Source organism: Cygnus atratus, chromosome 1 (assembly GCF_013377495.2).
Source record: "Cygnus atratus isolate AKBS03 ecotype Queensland, Australia chromosome 1, CAtr_DNAZoo_HiC_assembly, whole genome shotgun sequence".
Classification (NCBI taxonomy): domain Eukaryota; kingdom Metazoa; phylum Chordata; class Aves; order Anseriformes; family Anatidae; genus Cygnus; species Cygnus atratus.
In genome coordinates, this window is record NC_066362.1 from 120,222,351 (window position 1) to 120,249,189 (window position 26,839).

The window sequence follows — 26,839 nt, forward strand, 5'->3', positions numbered from 1 at the left end:
ACACATTTAACTTTGTAATACAGTCACACCTTGATGATTTTGAGCTTTCTCCCCACACACATACGATTCAGAAAGATCTTTTATTATTATTATTATTATTATTATTATTATTACTATTATTATTATTATTATCAGAGGGTGGGGATAACATATTCCAGGTAATGTACTCAAAATATTTATCACTGCTAGTTAAAAGCTAGAAGCTTATTGTATTATATGCTAAACAGTTTTTCACATCTTGTTTAGTGGAAGTGACCTGGCCTTGTGCATGGTGCTATATGTTCCTCTGGCTAGGCCAGCCTCATCTCCTTGAAAGGCAGAATCAAAAAACATGGATCTTGCTTTAAAACAGTTACAATTGGTCCATGGCACCCATGGTTGGCTGATTCAGCTGTTGTGCTTTAACCTGGCCAGCAGCTAAACACCACACAGCTGTTTGCTAACCCTCCCCCCTCCCTCTCTGGGATGGGGGAGAGAAACGGGAAAGTGAAGCCTGTGAGTTGAGATAAAGACAGTTTATTAAGACAGGAAAATAATAATAACAATAATAATAATAATAATAATAATGATGATGACAATAGTATTACTAATAATAATGTGTACGAAAAGTGATGCACAATTCAATTGCTCACCACCCATTGACTGATGCCCAGCCTATCCCCGAGCAGCCGGCCCCCCCACTCTGGCTAGCCACCACTATATATTGTTTAGCATGACGTCAGATGGTATGGAATACCCCTTTGGCCAGTTTGGGTCAGCTGTCCTGGGTCTGTCCCCTCCCAGCTCCTGCTACATCCCTAGCCTGCTCGCTAGCAGGACAGAGAGAGAAGCTGAAAAGTCCTTGGCTTGGTGTAAGCACTGCTCTGCAACAATTAAAACATCAGCATGTTATCAGCGCTCTTCTCATCCTAATCCAAAACATAGCACCCTACCAGCTACTAGGAGGAAAATTAACTCTGTCCTAACTGAAACCAGGACACAGCACAAGATGTTTAAAATGAAGCTAGACTCTGGAAATTGACTATATAAAAGAATGATGTGGGGCAATACCAAATCTGCAGTACCATATGGCATTTCTTTCACTTGGCTTATTCATTACTTTTATTCCCACTTTCCATTTTCTAAAGATGCACCACAGGATTTTGCAGTCACATACTGCTACCTGCAATAATCTGCCACCAGATTACCTCTCTGGGTAATGTGAGAGATTTGTGAGTTTTTCAGAAATATGCAATGGCGTTGCATTCCAGTACCTTTACCTTTGCATTATCTTTGTAAATTATTTTCCACTTCTTACTGTACAAAGAAGAAAGGTCACCTTAAAGGTTATGCTTATCCTAAGATTAAGGAACTGCGTGTGAAATTCTCAGGTCTCCCACAGATTTCTTGTGGGATCCTGAAAACATCCCTGAATCTTTTTTTTTTTTTTTTTTGGTGATGTGATGATAGTTTTTTACCTTTTTTTATTTAATCAGGTTAGGAGCCAACAGTGAGAAGGTAAACACTATAAACACTACCTGATCAGACAGTATACTGAAGATGATCCAATGATAACTTAAGTAGACAGAATCCATTTCTCAGTGTAAAGTTAACAAGAATTTTAGAAATCAGTTTTGTAGATGTTTTAGGTGGAGACACCAAGACACACAGGAGATATTGAAGGAAGTGCCTCATTTACTTCTTTTCTGTTTGCATAATCTGAAGGGCTAGAGTCACAGAATTATTCATTACATAATTTGGAGTGTCTGGATGCCAGCTGTTGTCCTTATTCAAAACAAGGAAATTAGGTCAGCTAGATCAGGTTGCTCAAGGCCTTGCCCAGTCGAGTTCTGAATACCTACAACGATGGAGCTCCCTTAGCTTCTCTGGACCCCTGTTCCAGTGCCTGGCCACCCATTTTCCTTGTATCTAATCAGAATTTTCCAAGTTCCAACTTATTCTTGATGCCTCACATCTTTGCCCTGTGTATCTTTGAGAAGAGTCTGATTCTGTATCCACTACAACCTGCCAGTATAGACACCTATAGACTGCAATATTTCCCTTTACCTATCTCCTCTCAAGGCTAAACAAACCATCTCTCTCAGGTTGTCCTCATATGCCCAGTGCTCCATCCTGTTGACCATCCTGGCTGCCCTGTGCTGGACTTGTTCCAGTATGTCAACGTCTTTCTTGTACTGGGCAAGATAAAACTGCAGAGTGCTCCAAAGGTGGTGCCACAAGTGCCAAACAGAGGTGAAGGATCATGCTGTTGGATCTGCTGGCTATGCTTCTATTAATAAAGCTCTGGATACTCTTGACCTTTAAGCGCACATTGCTGGCTCATGTTGAGTTTGTTCGAAGATCTTTTTTAGCAGAGCTGCTCCCCAACCAGTCATTCCCTATCCCGTAAGCCCATACAGTGAGCTACCCCATTTCAAATACAGGGCTTCCAGTGTATTTTGCTGTTCTGTCCAGTTTAATGTCATTTGCAAACTTGTTAAGAGTGCTTTCTGTCCCATCATCCAGGTCATTAATAAAGACAGTATTGGTCCCAGTGTTGTTCCCTGAGGAATGCCTCTGGTTAGTAGCCACTAGATGTACTTTGTGCCTACTAATTCTGGTGATAAACCTTTGAGCCAGGATGGCCAGGCAATTCTCAACACTGCTTTTCCATTTTGTATCTCCTTAATTTGGCTTTAAGACTGCTGTGGGAAAACACATCAAAGACCTTGCAAAAATCAAGATAAACAACATCTACAGTTCTCCTCTCATCCATGCTATCAGTCATCACAAATAGTAGATGACTGGTAGAAGGCAATCAGTTTGCTGAGGCACGATTTGTTCCTGAGAACTCCATCTGGCTGTTCCCAGTCACCTTCTTGATCTTGATGTGCTTGGAAATAAACAAGAAATGAAAGATCTACAACTTAATTTTAGCTGTTAACGTTATCTAAATACTTCTGAGAAACTGGTACTGAAGTGACAGAATCTGGCTGAGTGTCAATGGAGCAAATCTACTGAGCTATTTCAGAGTAGAACCATATTTTGCTTTAGCATTGCTCAGACGTAGCCAGTGTAAAAACAAACAAACCAAAAAACAAACAAAAAAAACACTTCATTGTTATGTTGTAGTAGAAGTAATCATATATGAAAGATGTAGGTAAAAGCTTTGACAACAACTCCAGTATGAAAAAGTTTCAGGTCCTTACACACAGGTACTATCATCCTATCAACTTAAACAGTTTACTCTAGCTGACATCTGATACCTTGAATTCAAAATTTATTACATACATACATCTATTGAGCTTTCTAAAGTGTAGGGATTGTAAATGATTTTATTTAGAACTCCAATCCATTCTTAATCTTAACTGCTTTCTTAGGCTGCTATATTTAAATTCATATTCAAGAACCTCATGTTCCTTGTATGAATGTTTCTTTTAGTTACACAGGATAAGTATTTGCTACTGTGAGTGAAATCCTGAACCAAACAGAAATTGGATAGTGTTATCTCTGAGTGAATGTATTTTGAGATAATTCCAGTTTGCACTGCCTCGTTAAAATTGTCTAGCACATATTTAGCTCTTAAAAACAAAAAAAAAACAAAAAAACAAACAAACAAAAAAAAAACAAAAACAAAAAAAGGGACCTTATAAGTATTCCACTTAAACCCATTTGCTTGGTAGGGTTTGTACACCTTGTTTATAATTATCTCTGCTTTTAAAATGTCAGTGTTACAGGGTTAACAACTCCCTCTTTCTGTGGCAAGTATATTTGAAGGGGACTGAGCTGAAGGAAAAAACCTTCCTTTTCCCTTTAGCTTGCTAAGTTGGTACAGGCTGCTGTCAGCTTCACCTTATCGAGTACTAAGAACACCTTATTAATTCCTTCAGTTTTTGCCCTCCAGTTTTACTCCTGCATGACTTATGCTAAGGATTGTGTTTATGCTTAATCTATTTTTAAGGCTAATTCACAAGAATTCAGTGGGATTTATTTCTGTTTATGAAATTGTTGCCTAGCAAATAACAGTGAACAGTCTCACTGTTCTTTCCTAAGAAGAGCATGTGTAGATACGGAAAAATTGTTTTCCTTTCGTTATTGGATTTTTTTTCCTTAATGTATTTTTACTTAGCTACTGTCTCCCTAAGCATCTCCAGATAGCAAATCTTTAATCTTCTGTGAAACCTCTGTTATCATAAAAAAGTGACACTGTGAATGCAAATGCTCTCAGTAAGGAACTACTGCTTAGTGAAAGGAAATGCAGGCATACAATGTCTATCTTTCAGAGGTTTGTTGTTGTGAAACAGAATCATTCAGTTCTAAGTCACCCACATACTAGATTTAAGTGGTAAAAAAACGTTTACAGTTGGATGGCTGTGCAGTAGCCTCAGTAAAATGAATGTATCTGCTTTCTAGTTTCCAGTGGGCAGGTGTTAAACTATTAAATAGTTACCACAACTACAAATACTATCTCCTGGGATTTCCCTCCCTATCTTTAGGTCCACCTAGAGTCATCTCAGCAGACAGCAAGCTGAATGGGTAGACCATGTACCCTTCTTTCAGAGGTGCAGCTAGTGTTAGGCTATGTCGGCTGATGTGATTTTCTGCTCCTGTGGGAAAGTGAATTTTCTTTGTGTCTAAGAAATTAACAACAAAACATCTAGATTCACTCATCTAGGTCTGTTAATATAGGTATATCCTTTCTGTAGGTGCCCATTCCTGAAAATTTGGAATGACTATTTTTCACAAGTGACTCCACGTAAGAAAGCTTAGGAGACCAACTGAAGAAAACCCATTCTTTAGAAAGTGTTAGATGGTTTTCCCTGAAACTCTCCTTAAACTGAGGATCAAAAATAGCAAACACATATCAGGACTAGTCACTGTGAAATCTCTTTGTCTTGATGTAAATTATTTCATAGAAGCAGTGATATATAGAAAGGTTGCTGTTGATGTTGTACCCAAGAATAATACTCTCTGGTTTGACAAGCCATTGAAAAGTTCTAGTTTAGAAACAAAAACTTTAATGAACGGAAAGTGAGAACACCTGGCCATTATTCATTTGGAGCTTCTCTATGTATAAATCTACATGTTTTAGGCAGCTGCCTCAGGAACTACAAGATATCATTTTTATCTTTATGGCTGCTTGCACAGATCTTCTGAGATAACTTGATGAAGTTCTCTATGTAAATTTGTTTAAATACTACAGTTCATTTGTTTGTGTTTTAAGATGAATATGGTAGCATAAGTGTAGAGAGAACTTTGCTAGCTAGTGTAAATTTCTATTGTGAGCATTCTTATATATCACTTATACTCCTCTCTCACATCCTCCTTGTGCTTTCCTTCACTGTAGCACAATCCCTTGAGCATGCTCTGTGGCAAGTCAGTCACAGAAAATATGACTGTGGTCTTCCAAGGCACTCAAGGTGTTCTCATAGTACACACCTCAACATCTCATACTACATAGTAACAGGGAGTCCTACTTTCATGTCACAGGGCAGACTTGCTTCTGGTTTCCCTAAAGAGAATGATAAAGCTGCTATTGTCTCAAACAAGATCCCTAGGCTGAGCTTTTCTTAAGGGTTCATTTTATTTTTGCTGGTTGTTTTCCCTTAGATACAAGGTTGTAGGAATAAAATTTCATTCTTAAAACATGTATCTGTCTGTAGAAGTTGGATCCTATTTGCTGCAGTCTTTCTACATGCATAACAAACATTACTTGCCTGAAAGAAATGTGCTTATTTTTTCCTCCTTTTAATCCTAAAACAAAGGAGATGACTTTGAAAGTCTTCAGCCAGTAGCCATGGAACACAATACAGTAAACTCAGCTCAGTCCAGCTTTCTTTCTGCCTAACTCTTCTTTTAAAAGACCAGCTCTCATCTGCCTCCCGATTTTCAAAATTGTTTTCTTGTATGCCCTTGTTCAGTACAGGCATGAATGTTTTGACTTCTCGGTCATCCTGTAAAATCTTACTTTATGGGTTTTAGGAGAAAATGTGACAAATTATTTTTCAGAATTATGGGATAGGCTTTTTTTGTGGCTTGCCAGATGAAGTTACTTGTCCCTACTGAATGTTTGTTCTTTAATGATGCTAGTTATGATTTGCTGTAAATTATTGTCTCATACTGAATGATCTTGAAAAGACTATCATTACTGTTCACATTTTCTGGCTTATGCATTGTTTGTGATGGTTTCTCAGAAGTTTGTTACACAGTACAGTTCAGTTAAATGGGAGCCTTACAAATCTCACATAGGGGAATATGCCTGGTACAGTGTAGTCTGGTGCCTTTAGTAGCTAAATGGTATGTCAGCATGTAAAAATCAATTGAAACCTAATACTGGCATTGTCTGCAAGTTGGAGTAGTCTATAGGTACAAAATGTATTGTAAAATGTAATTCTAGTTGTGTGTTCCTCCATTTGTTGAATCTTTTTTTTTTTTTTTTCCTGCTCTGCTGCAGCCATTAAACAAATCAATCCTAATTCAGTGTAGCTCCTAAAGGACTTTGTGAAAAGCTTCTTTAAAAGTGGTTCATAAAACAAAACCACATCAACACGATGTTATCCTCCAAGCTAGTGATACTTGTCATGATCACTTAAGAGGCAAGTTTTTCTTTTTACTGATGTGTGTATCAAGGAAGAAGACAAAACAAACAACAACAACAAACAACACAGCTCTTTTATGTGGAGATCCTTTTTCACCATTGATTACCTTAATTTGATTTTATCTAGCAATTCCTGCAAAATTCAGTATGTTAAATTATCAAATTATCAACCTTGTATTTCTGCTAGCAGGGCTCAATGGGCTCTTAAGTAGTGAGTTGACCAGTTATGGATACATGCCTTATGAACTCTTTTCCCAAGTATTACTTAAAAGTAAATGTAGTGATTTCTCCCTATTGTTCTCATTTTTCTTCAGGCTGTGCAAAGTAGCTCCCAAAGTTATTGATTCACTGGTTTAATTAATTCATTTACTGTCGTATGTCATACTTTCTGTTTGGATGGTTCAACTATTCTGTTGCTGTTAGCATATCCTTATAGCGCACAATAATTTGGGGTTTTGGTATTGGCACTTGAAACAAATTCCACAAAATTCCACTAGACGTTTCCCTGTATGCTACTCCTGCTTATTGGGATCGTACTTTGTCTTTTGCAACACTCCAGACTGGTGAGAACTGATACAGAGCCTGTGAAAGGACTTCAATTTTCACAGCACTTTTCTGAACACCTCCTGCAGACAAATTTTTCTCAAGATCCCTCTCTAAAGGAATGACAGCAATACAAGGGGATATAGCTAAGCTAGCTTTAAACTAGCTTCACAGCTGCTGATAGGTCTATGTTGGTAGATGAAGGAGCACATTTAGCTGTAAAGCCCACCTGAGGAGCTGGGTAAATGCTAAGGAGATTAGTTCATGCTGATATCTGTACCGCTGTGGTTACAATGCCAACAAGCGCCCAAATCATCTAGTTAAAGTGTGGCTACACAATCCCTACTGCTGCAGTAGGTGTAAGACTGCCATACCCTATAGCAGTGAGAGAAAACCCAGACTGTAAACAGAGGTAATCACTGGCATGTTTCAGTGTGTGCTACTAATGTGTTTGTTTATCATACAAGCACTTAGCTTTCCTTTCTGTTATGTCCTTGGTGTACTCCAGATACTTTGGGTAGTTTTAGGTGTATAATTCACTGCGTTTCTGATACTAACACTTGTAAATAACCCTTTCTGCTACACCCAGAGTCTCTTGAAAGGTTAATTTTCTTTCAAAATAAAGGTCCAAATCCCAACATAAATCCACCTCCCAGTAGTGTCTGTCCAGAGTCTTACCAGGCACTTGATTCATGTGGGAAGTTGTGGACATCGTGTTAGACTGTAAGCCAAAAAAGTTTTTGATCCCTGCCTGACCTTATTTGAAGTTATGGGCATACAAGTCTCAGGTCTAAAACAAAAACAGCAAGCTTGAAATATAGTGGGAACAACATTGTTACTAATTCCTTGCATAAATCACCTCATGTCTCTCTGCATCTTTTCATTCTTCCTGTCTTTGTCTGTTATGGCTTTCTAGGTGATAAGCTCTTCAGGAAAAAGATGTGTTGTTTTCCTACATATTTGCATAACATATCACAAGGAAATGCTCTTCTCAAATAGTGACAGAGGATGTAGGCACATTCCTGTGCTACATTTTTCTCTTTGTCATTTTCTTCCTTGTGAATAGGAGCTTGTTTTGCACGTCTGCAGCTTGTGTGAGAGGCTGGGTGGAAATATCAAGTATTGCTCAGAGCATCAGTTGTCATCTGGCTCTTCTGGGTGAACTTTCCATCTGCCTGTCCTGGTCAAATGGTCAGTCTGGGATCACGGTGTGTTGGGAGAATCACTGATGGAAGTTTCTTGCTCCTGACTGCATAATTTCTGATCATGGATTGTTGAACATGGCGAAAAAACAAAGTCATGTGTACACTACAATCACAACAGTTGATATGCCAAAGGTAAGTTTAAATTAATTGGTTGGACACAGTAATAGTTCTAGCTCTGACAACGTGAGGTTTATTAATACCTGACTTAATTTTTTGCAGTCAGATTTAGCAGCTCGTGCTGTATTCCACATTACTGGTCCTAATGGGAGACCAGCAGTAGCCTTAGCTAGCTAGAGTCAAGGCTGCTTTTGCATTCACAGCTATATCCACTGTCTGACTGACAGGATTGAAGATGATCCTTCACTCTCTAAGTGCAGGATAGCTTATTTGCTTATTTGTGGTGTTCCAAAACACTCTGGAATTCCTTAAGCAAACATTCCTAAATATTGTCCAGTTCTATTATTATTATTTATTATTATTATTATTATTATTATTATTAGATTTTTTTAATCAGGATGTAAATTCATCATAAATGAACACCTTCTGATATAAGATAGCAGAAACGGGCTTGTGTACTTAGCCACAGCTAATTGTTGCTTGACTACCAGATCCATGGGACAAGACTACCATAGCGCAAACTGGTGCGAGTCTAGGCAAGTTCCTTACTTATCATCCTGTAAAACAAAAGGCTTTTGGAGCTCTCACTATAATCTTTCCCCCTTTGCCTTATCTGTCATTTGCATGTCCCTGCAAGTCTGCAAGGCTCACTGACTGATGCCAGTTCTTAGACAGCAGATGCTCTTCTGTTCAGCTTTCTGTTAAACAAAATATCAGTGACTGAGAACCTAGGCATCTTTGCTTCTGTAATTTAAATACACTAAATACGGCATTAGATCTCACAGTTTGGTGTTTTCTTTCAGGAAACTATAAAAAAGTTGGTTCCAGTATGCACATAAGTAGGAAAAAAAAAAAACAAAAAACACTGCACTTATTTGTTTTTCCCTCTCTATATCTGTTACTCAGTTGGTTCTATGGCTGCTATTGGTAGGTGATAGAGAATTAGCTAGACTCCATAATTTATGTGACAGTTTACCATTTGTTTGATAGCTGTTCACAGTGGCTTCTCTGATGGCAAAAAATATTTTGATCTTTCTTTGAGAAGCTCAAAAAGTGAGATTGGTGTGGAGAAAAGAGGGACCCTTTCTATGGTTGTTGCTTTTATATGAAAACTGTTTCACGTGTGTTATAGCCCTGATGCTAGCAAAGTTTTTTTGGGAATCAGCAGGTTCTAGTCTTTTCCAGTATGAAATCATCAGATCTTAGATATAGAAGTCACTTGTATCATCAAAAGATAGTTGATTTTGAAGTCTTAAGGCTCTGGTAGAAATCAGTTTTCTTTTCTGTCACTAGGAATATATGTGGAGTTCATGTTGAAGAAAGAAAACTAGCTTTGATAATTACACATAACTAATTTTCTCCAGAAATATGTTTTTTTCATAGTACTTACTATTATTTTTCCACATTTACTGAAAATACCCCTTTGTCTGAAAAATAAAACAGACTCCAACATTGTACTGATAAAGGTGTAAGTAATTAATTACCAACTTGTTCATTACAGTGCAAGTAGCTGAGCAGAAGTCATATTTTACTAAATTAATTCAGCTTTTAATAAAGAAAAGTTCTCCCAGACTTCATGCCAATGTGGGGTAAATGTTTCTCAGGTGGTCCATTCTCAGCCAATACGTACTGAAGTTGAATTTGATATGCTGTAAGAAGATTTCTAGCTCCAGAATCTTTTCATAATGATATCTCAGGAAACAAAAAAATGCTATATGGGACTATTTGCTCCAATTAACTGACTTAAATCTATTGCCTTTGCTCTAGGATGCTCATTTTCTCATAATATAAAAAAGATCTTTTTCTCTCAGCTTGCTCTATAATTTGGCATAGGTGGAAAGCTTTAATTGCTCCATCAATTGTATTGTTTGCTTTAGGCTGACATTAGGTGTTTCTTACCTTTCTCTTAGGTTTTGTAATTTTTAAACTTCTCATTCTTGAAGTGATTTAGGAATCTCTATCCAGATGGCTTTTAAGTAAAACTTGCTTCAAAACAATGCACCTGAGAAAATTATTTTTGTAATAATAATTATTTTGTCTATGCAGCTAGACTCATTTAGCTCATCTGTACGTTGTTAAAAGTTTTCTTGTTTTCTATAGATATCTTCAGGTTTTTTTTCTACAGCTTCTTGTGTCTCTTACAAAAGTATCATAACAATACTAATAGGTTCTAAAGGAATTTCATTTTAATCTTAGTGGCCAGTGAATCAATAATCATGTATATTTTTACCAATCTACATAAAGTGTTTTGTAGCTCTGAAATCAGAGGTCTGAAGTGGAGCAGGAGGTGTATTCACCTGATTGAGCGTATGCCCTAGGCTATCAAATTTGAACAATTATTTTTTACCAAAGAAGAACTTCAGTATAATTACCGTGACCTCTGTAGAGAATAAAAATTTAGGAATATTTATGGCTTACCTTCAAACAAAATGGTTACCTTAAAGCATCTATGCTAAATTTAACAGAAGATTGATTAAGAAAAGACTTTGTCAAAAGATTTAACCAAAGATTAGTTCTATTAGTGATAATAGGAACAATAGAGTGAAGCCAAAGTAAAAAGTATGTAAATCTGGTCCACCGGAAGAAAGAAAAGCCATTTATGCATTTTAAAAAAACAAACTTCATATGCCATGGTGTTGGTTATGTTCTCTTGAATATTTGATTAATTTGAGGAACCAGCTTGCAAGCATTAGGAGGCCTGAGTCAGTGTGCTTTTTTTTTTTTTTTTTATTGATGTGCAGACTAATAAAAGAATATCTCCACAAACTCCATCACATGAGCTACAGCATGTTCTTTGGTTTTCATTTAAACAGCACTGGTGAACCGCTCTTTACCTCAGACAGTCTCTGATTTCAGAGCTACCAAAACCCTTAGAAAGATTAGTGTAAAGATACTTGACCGTTGATTCCTGACCCATAATTAAAAAATAATAATAATAATACTGCTAACACAAGAGTGAGCTTGTCTTTCTATTTTACTTTAGTACATTCACTTAGGAGAAGTGGATCCTGGACAGAAATCTAATCCTAGCAGTAATCTTGCTTTTAATATATCTTATCCTGCTATGAACTCCCTACGGTTCTTAGTGCAGGTATGCTGGTGTTCTGCTTGAGATGTTACGGGAAAACTTTTTTCCTTCTTGTAGCAGTGCTATACTGTGAAAACACAGCTTGTGAGGTTTATACATTTATTTTGGGTAAACGATTACTTCATGCAACAGATCTGATTACACAGTATAACATTATTCCAGAAATGCTGAGGGCCAGGTCCATGAGGAGGGAAAAGTAGTGGATCTTACCCATTTATTCTACCTGATAGTTTCATCTAAAGACTGTTGTAGTGACCTTTTCACTACTGGATTAATCTAAGAAAAAATCTTTTTATTGTGCCATTTTTGAATTAGTCTGACACTTGCCTATTTCTGATGAGAAAGACAACCTCTGCTTATGTGCTGCATTATTGTATATCAATAGTTTCTCAAACTGTTTCATGCTTTGAGTTAACCCTTATATCACTATCTTAAGGACCACCTAGAATCCACTCCCCATCCCTCCAAGTGCTAAGCCACCATGACACCAGGGGGGGTTAGAAATTATATTTCTTCCATAATTTTGTTGAAGACAGGTCCTGAGGCTGTGAAATAACTGGTAATTTGTAAATGTCTATGAAATGAAAAATCACAGAGCACTGAGAGAATACCTCAAGTGCTCTGCAATTACTGCAGTGCTTTTTATTATCCTCAAAGGCAGATAGAAGAGTCTCTCACCACTATCATAATTTTCACACAGAAAATATTAATAAAAATTGGTTCATAGTTCTGTGTTGTACTAAAAGCAGCTATTTCTTCCCTGCACCCCTCTCAGGTAACTATATTAAAATTTAATATTTTACTCCAACAGTAACTGGAAGGATTTAAAACGGCTTCAGGACTACCTTTATGAAACTCTTGGTTGCCTGAGAGTTTCTGAAATAGCCACTAAATCTGTTATCTGCTACACTAGAGGCTACATTTGTAGGTTTATTTTGTTGGTGGTGTTTTGTTTTTTTGTTTGTTTGTTTTTCTGAATCAGGTGGGATTATTACCACTGGTATAGGTAGAGGCTAGTGAAGATACTCTGTCTCCAGTACTCAAACGTATCGAGAGGCAGCTAAGCAGCACACTCAAGTCAGCACCAAGTGTGAAGACAAGCATGATATGATAAAAAGGTATGAAAGGAAGTTCAAAAAAATAAAAATATATGTCTTTACTGCAATCAGTCAGCAAAAATCCTGTTTATTTTAGATGTTTACAAAGTAAGTTCTCTTTCTAGTCAAAGGAAAGAAAAGGCACTTTGGGGGCCAATTGCTCTCTTTTAGGCATTTATTTTGTATCTTAAAAGGTCAGCTGTAGAGCTCTACATTTAATCTGATGCAACTTGCCTGTGACATCTAAGTGCTGTGAGTCACCCATCACTGCATAGCTTCTATGGAAGCTCTTTAATACTTTATTTTTCTTAATATACTTTTTACTTCTTTAATAAAGAAGAGGGGTAACCCTGCTCACACCTGTCCAACATATTGCTGCACCATGCCCAGCAAACAGCTGTAAGAAGGCAGAAGACTTTCACATGCACGCAATAAGTTTGTTCTTCTTGTTCCTTGAAACCTGGAAACAAAGGTTTATCTTTCTAAATACTACTTAGTGGTGCTCTTTATTATCGGTTTGTGAATGCACAGGCAGTCATTCTATAACATTAGCAGGTAACTGTCACTGGGCAGAAGCCTTTGGAAAGATGTACGTAAGAGGCACAGAAAAGGCCTTGTATGTGTGCAAATGTATTGAATCTCTTTATCCACTCTCTGGGGCAGTAAGGAATTTGCCTGTAATTGGGTTAAACAATTTTGTGAGGTACTCTGTATAATTTAGAGAATTGCTATGTGACTCATTGGTGCCTTCACAGAAGTGAATAAATATATGAAGTGAGGGAGGTGAGTTTTTCTCTGTAGAATACCAAATATTTTTTATTTATTTTTATTTTATGGGTGAGTGCACATTTACTTAACTTTTCAGGGTTGTTTGAGGTCTCAAGACATGAGTGTGCAATACAGATTACTCTTTCTGTTTCTTGAGTACCTACTCATGTATGGAAGAAACTATTTGGGGTTGTTCTCTGAAAAAGTGACAGTATAATTAGTTCACATGCTTGCTCTTTCTCTTTAAGACAGTCATAAAACCACACAAGAAACATTAGAGAACATCTCTACCATGGTCTTTTAGCTGGCTGTAGGGAAGATGGTAAGTAGTTTCATACTACTGAGCTGTGTATATGACATGGTGCAAATTATTATAATTCTTCATAGGCAGATCATCTTGGACTGGGGACTTGGCAGTTTTTCCTAGAGCAAAAAGTATACTGGTCCTATCTTAATTCATTATTTGTAAAGAGAACCCTTAAAGTTGATTGTCTACTATTCCCCCAAACAGAAAATACCTTTTAATAAGGTAATCTATGTATACTTGTATTGCATTTAGACATAAATAATAATAATTGACATTAATTGCAATATCAGTTGTGGGTGAAAATTGTGTGTAGTCAGAAAGCTCTGGTCTTGCATGTTGGCTTGTTTATCTTTTGTGTGTACTGCAAGTTCCTCTGTGACTTTTAATGAGAACAGAAACTGACTGATCAGTGATCTTGAAGCTGGGGCTTTAATTATTAACACTGACTTGTTTATTTTTCTCTACCACTATGCTTTATCTTCTTTTAATACACGAAAAAATAAGGTTATTTCTGCCCTGGACAAGAAATGCAAGGAATCCTAACAGTAGCAAGGAACTGTAGGAATTATATGGTGGGTTTTGTTTGTTTGTTTGTTTCCCCCACTTTATCATTGTAAGTTCATTCACAGCCACTACAAGAAGTGATAAATTTTGGCAAAGGAAAACTTTCCTATACAACATTTCCTGTAATGTTCTGGCAGATTTTCCCTTACTCAAAAATAAAATAAATAAATAAACATTAAGTCTGCATTAATAACAGTTATGCTGCCCCATGTGGGCATTTCCTTTCCATTACTGACACGTGAAGAATAAGCTAAAAAATATGAAAGCAACCCACTCAGGATTTCCTTAATGAGAAAAATGGCTTTGGAGCCATGCTGGTTGCATAAAGATTGAACTGATATATCACACCTGAGCTAAAGACTTCTGTTTTTTTTTTTTTAATTTATTTTCCTTTTCTTTTTTTCTTTTTCTTTGGTTTGCTTTGATGTGTAAGTGTGTGTCTGGCTGCATCTAGTGAACAGAGCTGAGACCTGTCGGTTTGCTTTTTCCAAAAACTATTTTTACACATGAGCTTTCTTGGAAGGTTCTTTCTATTTATCTGTAGAGTTTTCTTTTTCTCCCTTGACATTTCTTCTATCATGTGATAAAACCATCTTACAAGGAAGAAGGAAACTGGTTTTTCTCTCACAATACAGATCAGATATCTGAATTAATAGACTGTGGTGATAATATTTCCATTGAACAGGTCAAAATGGGATGTAGCTATATTTTTAAGTTTCAAGTACTCGTCTGTGAGCCACAAAGCTTTTTTTTTTTTTTCTTTTTTTTTTTTCTTTCTGTTTTCAAGGTGTTTCTAATTGAAGCTGAAATGAAATGTGGCAATACCCTGATTGCAGCTTTTCTTTCAAGGTCATACTGTAATCCTTTAACTTCATTTTCTTTCAGGTCTTATAGAGTTTCTCTCCCTAGGGAAATACAGAGTTATTCATTCACTGAGAGAAACAGGGAGGATATTGTTTAGTATTTTGCTTTGTTTATACAACGCCATTTGAAACATTTCAGGGCTCTGATTAAACTAGAGGAAATGACTTTATAACTAGAGTTTCTAAAGGCAATATATTCTGGGATGTGTACTCCAGACTGCCTCTGCTTCCAACAATTTTGTAAATAACTTTAATATGCCTGTGAATGCCATAGCTGCGTATCAGCAATGTCTAGGGCATTGTTCACAACGAAAACGGAAGAATGAGAACATTGTGAACATGCTCCTGACAAAAAGAAAATAAGAATATATCCTTTTAATGGACAGCTGTTTCTTCAAGGTAAATAAACAATAAACAGAAACCTACTATTGTGATATCTAATATTGTAAAATCCCTTTTTAGGTAGAAAACCATGCTGATGCACGAATCTTGGAACACTCATTTAATCTTATTTAAACGAAAACCATATCTGAAGTTTCTAAATTAATTCCTCTCACACTGAAATGTTAGCACAGCTTAGATTAAGACATATTAAAGAAAATTCTCACTTCATTAAGAAGTTATTAATAGATTTGCTGTAACCAGTCATCTTGGAGAAACACAATGTAAGATCTTATCAGCAGAACGTGAGTATTTTAAAAATAACAGTCAATCTGCAATAAAAGGCACTTGGGATGAAAATGATTACCAATTCAGTACAAAGATTGGTAAATTAATTAGGCTGGGTGGGATTATTCCTCTTAATGTTCCTCTCACTGAAAAATAATTAATGTCGTTGATGTTGCTCTGCAGGATGCAGTAAGGAAAGCTGCTGCCCTTCCTTCTTTCCAGGTGGTAACAACACAAGCATTAGCAGCAGGCACACCGACACAGGCATCTCAGGAGATCACATCTGGAGCTGTCTTGACTCCTGGGAGGCTGGTGGCAGTGTCTTGCTGCCATTAGGTAGGTGACAGACCTTTACATCAGCTTGACAGCCCTGTGAGTGCTGCTGGTAGCTGCAGCAGCCTGTGGCAGAGCTGGCCACGATGACTGAGGCCTACCTGTCTGCACTGGCCACCCTTTCCCAGCAGCCAGCCAGCTGCAGCACTTGGTGAGTTTCCGTGGAATAGGGAGGGAAGGGGAAAGAATGGAAGAGGCTAAATATATGCAAGACTGCTTATAACCAAGTCCTCACGGTGTGTCAGGGTCTGCCTGTGCTGGCCTTGATTGGGAAGGTCTGGGAGAGTTCCTGTTGTTTACATCATCATGGTTTTGCAAGTTTTAAATGCTACTACACTCTGCTGAATGTTTCATTTCCCACTTAGCCACCCTAGACAAACTTGTTGAAACAGCAGCTGAAAACTTGTTTGTGTTTCATTGGCATGGGAGGGAAGAGAGAATCATTGATGGTATGAGTGCCAATAACACAAAGAGGTTTTCAAGCAACAAAAGCAGTGAAATGTGACACAGAGGTAAACATCAAAGCCTGAAATGTGAGCAGTAGTGACCTACCTGTTTTTCTCAGAGGCCTTTGAACTGGCCAGGACACTCCAGTCAGAACAAAAAAGGATTCAGACCTGTTTGTGTTTGTTTCTTTTTCATACTTGGCTTTCTGTTTGAACTGAGATCTATATAACAAGCTAAGCTTAAAATTATTGATTCTGCAAAATATGTTGTATCAAAATATATAACACAAATGAGGTTGGCATGCACAGGCCAGGGCTCTATTGCATTGTATTCAAACCAAAACTCAGAACTCAGGGACCCTGGGATAGACGCTACGTGAATTACTGAAATTAAATCATCTTCTGGGCATATTCCAAACATTTGACCTGATGAAATGGTTACTGGATACAGTCAGAAAATGAAAGAGAAGGCTATAATGAAACCAGCTTTTCAGTTTTAAAGCATAGCTGTTGCCACAGCAACCTGTGTAATGGACATGTTTAATCCTAAAATTCAGCATTGCACCTGAACTGACTTCAACTGTAAGCAGGATGCCAGTGCTGGCAAGCCACGTGGCTGACTGAGAAGAATTCAACCCTCCTAGTTGGGATGAAAAGTATATATGTACATAAACTGGTGATGAAGTTTATTTATTACTTTGATACCATATACTTTTTCTTTGAAGATATTTATTGGGTTTCATAAGCCTAACAAAGATAAGCACGGCATAAATGATATTCTGAAGAAGATACTGGGCTGAGGCAGATATTTCTGAAGACTGTCAGTTTCTGTAAACCCAAGGTTCATGCGCTAGACTGTAGTTTAACATGCCTCTATTTACCAGCCTTTCCAGCATGGTGTCACAAGATAGCTGATCTGTCTCTGCTTTGAGCCCTGAGTCATATCTGTTTTACTTGAGATTGTTTTTCTGCCCATTTTAATCCTGTCTGCTTCTACCAGAATGGAAAAATGAGATGACACCCGGCCAATTTTTAGGACAAGTAAGAATCGTACTGTTTTTGAGTACAGTGTGTCTCACTGTAGGTTCATTATTCTTTCTAGACTCTGATTTAAAGCATAAATCTGATAAATTTTATATGTCATTAAGCAGACCATGAATGTCATTTCAGAGTCTGAAACTTTTTTCTTTTTGATTCCTGCTATGATTTGGAAGGAGCAGAGAAGTTTTAAGGTGGGCAATGCTGTGACTGAATTACTTTATTTGCAGTATGTCATACCTCCGTTCTTTTAGATGGTACTCTTCATGCTTCAGATAATGCACAGACAAGATGGATTAACCCTTAACTTTCCTGCAAAGCATCTGCTGCAAGGGAGAGATCAATGAAGCACAGTCATAGCTGAAGACCTTTACTTTGCAGACCCCATGCTGTGGAAGGGATTGAAATAATAAAGACAATGATTTACACTGTGGCTGTTTGGTTGATGAATTCATCTCTCTTCCACTGTGCGGGCTAAGTCTGTAAACGTGCCGTATGCCAGCAGGGTTCACTGAGGAAAGGCACAACCAGTTCATCTTGCTACTTAATGACAACATATGACAAGAGCTATCCCAAAACCCTGCCCTGATGGTTGGATCCCACCTCAACTCCCTGCTTCTAGTACTGGCACCTGGAGCAGCCTCTCTTTTCTTTCATTTTTCTCCTATTTTAATTCAATCCTTAAAAAACAAGCACACATTTTCAGGACCTACCGCCCTGATGGCTGTCTGTAATCATTCTTGATGACAGTGAACTCAGGAAAAAGTTGTTCACTGAGAGGGTGGTCAGGCACTGGAACAGGCTCCCCAGGAAAGTTTTCATAGCACTGAGCCTGCTGGAGTTCAAGAAGCGTTTGGACAATGCTTTCAGACATAGGGTCAGATTTTTGGGTGGTCCTGCAGGGAGTCAGGAGTTGGATCCCGATGATCCTTGTGGGTCCCTTCCAATTCAGAATATTCTATGACTCTAGGATTATATAATTCTATGATTCTACGAACCACTTCTTATGACTCAGTGTGCAGGGAAATAACTGTAAAGAGATATTATGTTAACTAAAGAGGTAATGAGTTAAAAGACAATGAGTAAACTGAACTTGAGATACAAGAGAACTAAGGGAAAGGTCCGAAACTGAGCCAGGCACTGGGTTAATGACTAAGTAATGTGGACCATGACAGACATGGTTCCTTTTTCCTTCTTGTTTTTCTTTGGTGGAATAGAACTCATCATTCTTGTGAATGAAATTACCTGTGAAATCAGAGTGCACATGCTGTTGCTTGTGGCTCAAACTGGGCTGACTTGGCTGGGAGCAGACTGGGGATGTGAGGTGTGGTGGCACATCACTTCTGTGCCTGACTGCCCTGTTGCCTTGCTGTGCTGAGGTTAATTTCAGCTGATCTGCCTTGCGCTCCTGTCCTCCTCCTGACTGGAGAGTAGTGTGTGCTGGCCAGAGGGCCTCCTGAGGACTGGACCTCTGCAGGGAAAAGCATGGATGAAATTCCTCCAGGGGAGGCTCTGAGGAAGAGTAGTACGTGTCCAATGTGCTGGCATCCAGGCATAGCAGCCTCAGGGTTCTCTGTTTGGCAGGTCTCCTCAGGTGAAAAGTGGCAGGGTTGACCTAGGACATGTCTCAAAAATTGTGCTGATGGCCGTGCATACGAGCCCTCTCTGATAATGTTGACATCATATTAATGTCTTCTCTAACCTTTCTTTTACCAGTCAACATTCATTATTGCAGAGAACTGCCAAAAATTGAGTCTCTCAGTTATTCTAGTAGCAAATGAAGATGTGATCCCTGCCTAAATTAAATGTAATGGAGTTTTCCTTTTAATTACACAACTTTTAATATCCCAGTACCAACCCTTTTCTCAGTTTTTCCACATGTGACTCTCTCTTGGTATTTCTACATCTCTCTTCCTTTCAGTATCCCTTCCTTTGCAGATACCTTTTCTTAGGAAAATGTTTTAGGTCAGAACATAGAATCAATATTTTGACTTTAACCCAAATATTTAGATTATAGTTCCAACTTTTCTTTTTCAACTCTTTTCTAAATCCTCTTGAACATTTGAACATTTGTGCTCATGAAATGAACTGATTCATGACTTTCTTTCATTTATCTAGTAAAATCTCTTATAGTCCCTTTTGGGTTGAATTATTCTATACCCTGGAAGTGATAGCATTGCTTAGGTTGCTTCACAACAGACATTTGCTAATTTTAGGACATGTTAGATAAATTCAAGTTTTTGCATTGATGTGCTGCAAAGAAGTTCTGAAGGCTGGTTCTAAATTACCCTCACCTTGACAGAAGAAGCAGTAATAAAAGTTGCTCAGCAGGTAGTAAGAATTTTGATATTATGTGCTTTGGAAGGTTGTCTTTCAGGTATGTCTCAGTTATCGCAAACTTGCTGAAAAATTAGTTCTATGAATATGTAATAAAATAATAAAAGAAAAGAGACAGCTATGGAATTTGTTGTTATAGACAGTCTAGCTGATGCAATGACATTTTTTAAATTAATATAAACATGGGACATGAAATACATGTAAAAATATAACCATAAATATACCTTCACTCCTAACAGTCTGAACTTCAGATGTTCCCATAATGGTATGGCTTTATATCCAGTCTTGACCTGTCTTCTTTTTTAATCAAAAATAACTACGAAATTAAGACTCTACCAGTAAGAACTTCTGTTGTGACTATATACTGAACTTAAAATAGGCAATATTTTATCTAAGTAGTATTATAGTTAATCAAAACAGTATCTTAGAGTGAAGTCTGGGAATTGCAAGCACCATACTTTATTATTTGTGTAGCTTTGAGTATTTTTTGTCAATTGAATTTACTATATCCTCACTATTTCTGGTGCACACTGAAGTCCCCTAATAACATGAAATTATTTTTACATTACTTACTTTTTATTCATTGAGCACTTTAAAAATAATCAGGAGACTGCCTTTAAATTTGAAAGCTATTTAAATAGCAAATATGTAGGGCAATATCCCTTTTACTGAATCAGTTCCATTACTTTGCTTAGGCAGCATAAAATAGTCAGCCTATGGCAGCATTTGTCCAACTGGGAATATCCTTGATGAAAGGGAAATTTCAGCTGGCAAGTATCTTGTTTACCCACCTTCTTTGCTAATCAGTCACACCAGAGCAAGCATAAGAAGCATGGAGGGACAGAAGAGCACAGCTGCACCATGCTCGTTTGTATTTGCTGTACGGTACCTTGGGGGGAAACTTTACTAATGGAAGTGGGGAAAAGTGATGATAGTCAGGCCTGAAAAATATCACTACAGGAGTGTTTGGTTTGTTTTTGTTTTTAATTTTGAAAAGGTACCCTCTGAAAGCACAAGTCCTCCCTGGGGTGGTCTGCAGTTGTTCCTCAGGCCACTTCTCAGTGCAGACCTGACTACTCACTCCAGCCTAGCTCCCTTCTCAAGAGCCCTGGGAGCTGGGACACTGCCTGGGAAGGGAGCCAGGATGGGATAGTCCCACACAGGCACCACAAACACAGCTGAGTGGGGTCCACTGCTGATGAGGCTGGAAGTTTGTGCACCTGGGATGTTTTCCAGCATTCAGTGTAGAGTTCAGAAGCAGGACCGGTTGGTGACTTCATACTGCCTGACAAGGAAGGAAAAAAAAAGGATTTGGGAGAGAGAAGCTGCTCACAGACAAATGATGCTGGCTAGTCCACCTTTTCTGGTTTCTCAGGATGCCCCAGCAAGGACAGCAACCTGCAGCTTCACCACCAACACTGCTCCCTCTCCTCCACAGCTGCCAGCGTATCAAGCTGTTCCCCCTACCTTCTGTGTTATCTAGGTGCCGTCTAGCACGAAGCACCATCTGGTACTGCATATGATCCATCACATTCACAGCCATCTATTCAAATTAGCAGGTGGTGTTTTCATTTGGAAGTCATAAAGTTGTGGCCACCTCATATGGAGTAGATTGCTTCTCACTTTTTCCAGTGCCCTAAGCTTCCAGCAGGAGCATTTGTGACATGGAATTACACTGTGGAGTATTAAAATACCTTATCTAATTTTGTTCCCCAAACTGAAGTCGTTAGTCTTAATCTGAAAGATATCTCTTCTCTGCATTCATAGGAGCCAAGAATAGCAGTAGCAACAAGAAGAAAAACTTCCTGTTCTGATGAACTTTTGGAGTTTTTAAAATGTTTCTCCTTTTACAGCACACATCAGAAAATTAAGTATTGCTGATGTCTTCTCCTTGTCCCAAACCCTAGTGCTGGTATATGCACTAGGAATAGCAGGAGCTGTTTCTGAGGCTATTATTCTGAGGATATAAGTTTTTCTTGTAAGCATAGGTATAACTGTATGCCTTCTCACAGACAGTCAACTGCCTTCTATCCCAATGTAATGTGTTTACTATATTAAGTACTAGAAATTACTGTCAAAGGAATCCAAAATCCAGGGAAGAAAAAAGAATGCTATAGAATGTATTGATGGAAAACAAATATAAAAATATCTTACAGTGACTGCTAACACATGAACAAAGAGGCTATAAAATAATATTCATGGTTGTTCTACCACTGTTTTCTCCTCCAGCTTGTTTGTAAATACTTGGTTTTATCATTTTGCTCAAGTAACTTTTGCCTGACGTCTGCACCTCCATCTGTGAAACTTCAGTGATGTTATCCAAGGAAAATAGGAGCAGATGGAAAACATTTTAGCTCCATACTCACTGAACACAAGATTAAAAAAAAGGCCGTGGTGCATTTTTAGTAAAGTAGGTGATTACACACGTAGCATTCCTTTTCTGTCTGGGAAGTTATGTAATTTACACAGCAATCTGGACTTCCTTGGTCAGCTGGTTTCAAAAATAAATTTTAAATTCTGTTGCCACTTAATCTTTTTCTGGGCTATTCAAAGAATCCTTTATAATCAAAATCAACTCTCTGTTCTATTGCATATTAAGACTGTAAATTGTTGCACCTGGAACTGATGATCCCTTGGTTTATTATGCTAGAGGAGTCATATGCAGCTGTTCTTTCCCCAAGTGATTCATTATCACATGTAAGGAATGCATCCTACATTGCACAGTAACTGAATGAGCTTCCTGTTTGCCATTCAACTTTCTAACAATAATAATAATAAAAAATAAAAAATTGTTCTGTATCAAAATTAGGAGATAGTACCAAAAGATCCCCAAATTATCACGAGAGCACTTTCAGTAAGCAGCTTGTCTGATGCATCATTGGAGTTCCCCCAGCTGTAATATTTATTACAAATATCTTTGTTCATAGATGAACATTCTAAAAAAATGAGAAAAAGTCCTCAGATACTGAAATAGAGGGTGATAAATGTTCTACATATGGCAGAAGAAGTTAAGCCTTCTGCAGGGTATATCTCAACCATTAAAGCTCAGAAGATTTCTGTTCTGCTTCCAAAGGCATCCTGTGGGACCTTGCACAAGGTGCTTTATTTCTCCAGAGGAGAAGTCAAAGTGTATTGATTAGACTTGTCAGTTGCTATATTCAGAAGGATGAAGGTTGCCTAATCCAAACGTTTTGTGCTGGTAAAGTAATAGTGCTGTTATATGATGGTTTTAAGATTACCTAAGATTGTACTGCTTCTGAAAAAGGCGGTCAACCCTCTTGATATCCCTGGCTACTCACCCCCATTGCTGCCTTCCTCCTGCCAGGTGGAAGCTAACCCTGATGAGGAGCAAAACGACTAATTCTAAGCCAGACCTGTGAAACGAACTGGTCCACTTAATGTCTGTTATTACTTGGTGCAACACAAAGGAGTTGATGGGAATATGTACACAGAGCATTTGGGAAAAGGCAGGAGTGTGATTTATGGGGCAGGCAGAGTCTAAATCAGCACCAGGTGACTGTGAAACCACATGTTCACATTGGTTAGGATTTGAATATTTCTTCAATTTTAATTTTTTTTTTATTTTTTTTTTTTATATCAGCAGAAAACCAAATCTAAGCACAGTAATACAAAAAATAGTAAATTCAGCTGCTAGGTATTATTTTGTTTGGGGAGCAGTTATGACATACATCAGTAAAGGAGCATTTACAATAGAAATGCTTGCAAATACTGCTTTACCAGCAACCTTGTCTTGGCTGCAGTGTGTTTTATTGGGACCCTTATGATCTTTGCTAACTGTTAGGAAAACGTAAAGCTCTGTGTCAGACACAGACACAGATTTCTAGGTTGGAAGAGACCTCAAGATCACCTAGTCCAACCTCCGACCTAACACTAAGTCCTCCACTAAACCATATCGCTAAGCTCTACATCTAAACGTCTTTTAAAGACCTCCAGGGATGGTGACTCCACCACCTCCCTGGGCAGCCCATTCCAATGCTTAATAACCCTTTCGGTAAAGAAGTACTTCCTAACATCCAACCTAAAACTCCCCTGTCGCAACTTTCGCCCACTCCCCCTCGTCCTGTCACCAGGCACGTGGGAGAACAGACCAACCCCCACCTCACTACAGCCTCCTTTAAGGTAACAGTAGAGAGCGATAAGGTCGCCCCTGAGCCTCCTCTTCTCCAGGCTGAACAAGCCCAGCTCCCTCAGCCGCTCCTCGTAAGACTTGTTCTCCAGACCCCTCACCAGCTTGGTCGCCCTTCTCTGGACTCGCTCGAGCACGTCCATGTCCTTCCTGTAGCGAGGGGCCCAAAACTGAACACAGTACTCAAGGTGCGGCCTCACCAGAGCCGAGTACAGGGGCACAATCACTTCCCTAGACCTGCTGGCCACACTGCTTCTTATACAGGCCAGGATGCTGTTGGCCTTCTTGGCCACCTGAGCACACTGCTGGCTCATATTCAGCCGACTATCAACCAATACTCCCAGGTCCTTCTCGGCCAGGCAGCTTTCCAGCCACTCATGTCCCAGCCTGTAGCTCTGCTTGGGGTTGTTGCGCCCCAGGTGCAGGACCCGGCACTTGGCCTTGTTGAACTTCATACAGTTGACCTCAGCCCATCGCTCCAGCCTATCCAGATCCTCCTGCAGAGCCTTCCTGCCCTCGAGCAGATCGACACACGCACTTAGCTTGGTGTCATCTGCAAACTTACTGAGGGTGCACTGGACGCCCTCATCCAGATCATCGATAAAGATATTAAAGAGGACCGGCCCCAGTACCGAGCCCTGGGGGACACCACTTGTGACCAGCCTCCAACCAGATTTGACTCCATTCACCACAACTCTCTGGGCCCGGCTATCCAGCCAGTTTCTAACCCAGCGAAGCGTACGCCAGTCCAAGCCCCGAGCAGCCAGTTTCTTGAGGAGAATGTTGTGGGGAACGGTGTCAAAAGCCTTACTGAGGTCAAGGTAAACCACATCCACAGCCCTTCCCTCATCCACCAAGCGCGTCACTTTGTCATAGAAGGAGATCAGGTTCGTCAAGCAGGACCTGCCTTTCATAAACCCATGCTGACTGGGCCTGATCGCCCGCTTGCCCTGCAAGTGCCGCGTGATGACCCTCAAGATAATCTGCTCCATGAGCTTTCCTGGCACTGAGGTCAAACTGACAGGCCTATAGTTCCCCGGGTCTGCCCTCCGGCCCTTCTTATAGATGGGCGTCACATTGGCTAGCCGCCAGTCAACTGGGACCTCCCCCGATAGCCAGGACTGCCGATAAATGATGGAAAGCGGCTCGGCCAGCTCCTCCGCCAGTTCTTTCAGTACCCTCGGGTGCATCCCATCCGGCCCCATCGACTTGCGCACATCCAAGCTCCTTAGCAGGTCGCCAACCATTTCCTCATGAATAGCGAAGGCCACATCCTGCTCCCCATCCCCTTCCACCAGCTCAGGGCACTGGGTATCCAGAGAACAACCGGTATTGCCGCTAAAGACTGAGGCAAAGGCGGCATTAAGCACCTCAGCCTTTTCCTCATCCTTAGTAACTAGGTTTCCCCTCGCATCCAGTAAAGGATGGAGATTCTCCTTAGTCCTCCGTTTCGCGTTGATATATTTGTAAAAGGATTTTTTGTTGTCTTTAACGGCAGTAGCCAGGTTGAGCTCCAGATGAGCTTTGGCCTTTCTAATTTTCTCCCTGCACAGCCTCGCTACATCCTTGTAGTCCTCCTCAGTGGCCCGCCCTTTTTTCCAAAGATTATAAACCCTCTTTTTTCTGCTAAGCACAAGCCGCAACTCTCTGTTGAGCCAGGCCGGTCTTCTTCCACGCCGGCTCGTCTTTGGGCACGTGGGGACGGACCGCTCCTGTGCCGTTAAGATTTCCTTCTTGAGGAGCGCCCAGCCTTCCTGGACTCCTCTGCCCTTCAGAACCGCTTCCCAAGGGACTCGGCCAACCAGCGTCCTGAGCAGCTCAAAGTCAGCCCTCCGGAAGTCCAATACAGCAGTTTTACTGGTCCCCTTCCTGGCCTCGCCAAGAATAGAGAACTCTACCATTTCGTGGTCACTCTGTCCAAGACAGTTTCCGACCACCACATCTCCCACCAGTCCTTCTCTGTTTGTGAAGAGAAGGTCTAGCGGGGCACCACCCCTGGTAGGTTCACTGACCAGCTGCGTCAGGAAGCTATCTCCCACGCTCTCCAGAAACCTCCTAGACTGCTTTCTCTGTGCCGTGTTGTGTTTCCAGGATATATCCGGGAAGTTGAAGTCCCCCACGAGGACAAGCGCCGACGATTTTGCAACTTCTGTCAGTTGCCTATAAAACTCCTCATCCGTCTCCTCATCCTGGTTCGGCGGTCTATAACAGACCCCGACCAGGACGCTAGCCTTGCCGGCCTTCCCGCGGATCCTAACCCACAGGGATTCAACCTTATCATTCCCAGCCTGGAGTTCCACAATATCAAAAGATTCTCTAATGTAGAGAGCCACGCCACCACCCCCTCTGTGCTGCCTGTCCCTCCTGAAGAGCCGATAGCCAGGCATTGCAGCACTCCAGTCGTGGGAGCAGTCCCACCACGTCTCCGTGATGGCAACCAAGCAACAATTACTGTTGTGTATGAACAGGGAAACAACTATAAGTAGGGTCTGGAAGACAGGAATCTACCTTCTGATTTTGTTTTACGAGGCTTTCTTAAAGTATATGTTAACTGTGGTACCACATTTGTGAAGCTGAATTTGGCATGAAATTCAACTATAGCTAAAAAGACTGAGAGAAGGGAGTTGATACCAATATTTGTATATATTCTACTGGTTTTATTGTATTAACTGACAGTGTAGTTCCAGCTATTTTGCATTGGGTTCACTAGAAAAGCAGGTATTTTTTACCTCTTTAATAC

General features: G+C 39.6%; 1 protein-coding gene across 3 annotated transcripts in view; it reads left to right on the forward strand.

Moving 5' to 3' along the window:
- Nucleotides 1-18,048, forward strand: part of TMEM47 (transmembrane protein 47) — a 57,492-nt gene extending 39,444 nt beyond the window's left edge. For 2 of the 3 annotated variants that reach the window (XM_035542068.2, XM_050709939.1), the window contains 2 exons: nucleotides 15,982-16,134; nucleotides 17,846-18,048. In XM_035542068.2, the coding sequence (XP_035397961.1) occupies nucleotides 15,982-16,134; nucleotides 17,846-17,922 (230 nt within the window). In that variant the 3' untranslated portion in view covers nucleotides 17,923-18,048. The remainder of the gene's footprint in view (nucleotides 1-15,981; nucleotides 16,135-17,845) is intronic. The other variant, XM_050709944.1, reaches the window with a different exon arrangement.
- The last annotated feature ends 8,791 nt before the right edge of the window (nucleotides 18,049-26,839 follow it).